This window comes from Brassica oleracea, chromosome C4 (genome assembly GCF_000695525.1).
Source record: "Brassica oleracea var. oleracea cultivar TO1000 chromosome C4, BOL, whole genome shotgun sequence".
Lineage (NCBI taxonomy): Eukaryota > Viridiplantae > Streptophyta > Magnoliopsida > Brassicales > Brassicaceae > Brassica > Brassica oleracea.
In genome coordinates, this window is record NC_027751.1 from 46,200,497 (window position 1) to 46,202,740 (window position 2,244).

At 36.4% G+C, this 2,244-nt stretch overlaps 1 protein-coding gene across 1 annotated transcript; it reads right to left on the reverse strand.

Annotated features, from left to right (window-relative positions):
• Positions 1-253: 253 nt before the first annotated feature.
• LOC106342567 (probable 2-oxoacid dependent dioxygenase) lies at positions 254-1,833 on the reverse strand. The gene is made up of 3 exons (XM_013781539.1): positions 1,275-1,833; positions 854-1,175; positions 254-506 (listed from the first exon to the last, which is right to left on the reverse strand). The coding sequence occupies exons 1-3, from the start codon at positions 1,775-1,777 to the stop codon at positions 255-257; spliced, it is 1,077 nt and encodes a 358-aa protein (XP_013636993.1). The 5' UTR covers positions 1,778-1,833; the 3' UTR covers position 254.
• Between the last annotated feature and the right edge of the window lie 411 nt (positions 1,834-2,244).

The following is a 2,244-nucleotide window of genomic DNA, read 5'->3' on the forward strand; positions in this document are numbered from 1 at the left end:
TATATCAATATTCTTTTTGAAAACTTCTCACATGGTAATAGAGGGGATTAAATAGACGGTCATATCTTATTAGATCAAACGTGAAACAAACATTTTATTGGAAGTACAACATGTAGTTTATTCCTTTTCTCAAACGTAAAAACAAAACATGTAGTAACTTCAGAAACCATATTGTGCATGTGTGTGCACTAACGTTTTATTGGAAACACAAAGGAAACAACAACAGAGATTCAGATCAGGTTCACCCATTTTGTTCAGATCCTTAAATGGCTCAACGAATTGTTCCCATCACGTTTTCTAGCCACATAGTGGTTGGAGGCTTCCGGAGTGGTTTCCCTGTACTTGGGAGGGTTTTCTTCTGACAAAAGCTCTTTAATCGGTCCATATACTCTCGGATTTGTTGAAGGAGGATGCACAAAGAAAGATGCAATCGAAGTGCGCGGCTCTTCACCTCCATTTGCCAAAACTCTATGCTCCACACTCACAAACTTGTCATTCGTTATAAGCTGAAAAAAAACACAAAATGAATAGAAAAATCATACTTTTTATTTTTTCAGTTCCTCAAGTAAAAAAATTATTTTTCATTTTGTTCATTTTTTCTATTCATTTTGTTCCTCATCAGAGTTGAAGAGGAAAACTTTTCTTTATAAATTCATTCTCCATGAAAAACTTAGAGGAAAATAGTGGAATCCGCCTATCAATAATTTCACCAGAAATTCAACATAACTGGTATAAATGTTAAGGAACAAAAAATTCAATATACTTTTTTTACTTCGACATGGTCATCAATTGGAACATATGAGACCGTGTTTTCTTACTTATGGACCGTTTGATTATGTGTAAAACAACTTGCCTGTAGTAGATCACCAACATTAAGGATAAGAGCATTCGGATTAGGAGGAACATCGATCCAATATCCATCATGGAGAACTTGAAGTCCTCCAATGTGGTCTTGAAGAAGAATAGTGATGAAAGATCTGTCTGTATGCTGAGTGGCACCGAGTGTTCGGTCTGGCTCAGGACACGGCGGGTAGCAATGACAAAGCATCAACAAACCCTTTGCACAATCCATTTCTTTGAGGTGGTTAGGCTTCAGCCCTAAGGATTCTGATATGAGCTCAAAGATTAACTCCCCAAACATCATCACTCTCTTTGAGTAGTCCAACATGATCTCCCTAAAACATTCAAACATAAATAAACTCTCAAAACCCATCAAAGAAAAACATTAAGTTAGCACATAGATTAATTTAAAACAAGAGAAGCCGTGTTCGTACCTACAAATGTCTGGTAAGTCATCGGTTTTGGGAACATCAGGGAACATAAAACAACTTAAGGTATCTCTCCAGCTCGCAGCAGGAGAGTCATAGAGATCAGAGTTAGAGTTATACTTAATCGCCTTGGTTTTTTCACGGCTATAGAACCTTTTCCTCGCTTCTTGATCTTGCGCGTGAAACGCACGGATCCCATCTTTCATCTTCTCCAAGACCTCGAGTGGAATCCCATGATTTATCGCCTGGAAGAAACCAAACTTCTCCATGGCGCCTTTCACCTTCTCAGTCACTTCCTTTCTTGTGACCGTGGACTCGAACACGCCACCTCCCATATCTATTGTTGGGATAGTCAACGTAGAAGGAGGTTTAGGGTTAGTTACCGTGGCTTGCGGGTTATGGAATATGAGTGGGATTTTTTTGATTCCAGCATCGACGAGACCCTTCACACCGATTTTCATCTCGTCGAATGCTTTTACTTCATCGGCACGGTCAAATGTTCCCGACATTGTATACTTCCTGCTTTACTTTCTTGAGTGTTAAGATGAATTAGAGGAAAGAGAGAAACTTGTGTTGTGTTTTGAGTTATCACCTAACTCTGTCACTATATATAAGGAGGGAATACGGGTGAAAGCATGAAATACAGGCCAAAGAGAAGGACTGTCGTGTAATTAATCAATGTATATAGAAACTTTTAGAAGTTAAATGGTTCATTTTGCAATTTCTTAAATATTAATTGAGGAAATCTCAAAATGGTGCCGTCAGCGTATAACTATTAAATAATATTCCCCAGAAACTATTAAATAGTATCGTAATTATTATTAATAATATTATAAACTTGCAGTCTTGCACACTAAACAAATTAAATTAATTAATTAAAATATTCATTTATTTTATTTGTATTTTATATATTTTCTATGTTTCTAATGAGAAGTCATCCATATATATATATGGTAAAATTGTAAGAATATATTTC

Coding starts and splice junctions, on each gene's coding strand:
- LOC106342567 (XM_013781539.1), bottom strand. CDS start 1,777: ATGTCGGGAACATTTGACCGTGCCGATGAAGTAAAAGCATTCGACGAG. Junction 1,176..1,274: donor GACTTACCAGACATTTGTAG/GTACGAACACGG, acceptor TGAATGTTTTAG/GGAGATCATGTTGGACTACT. Junction 507..853: donor ATGTTGGTGATCTACTACAG/GCAAGTTGTTTT, acceptor GTTTTTTTTCAG/CTTATAACGAATGACAAGTT.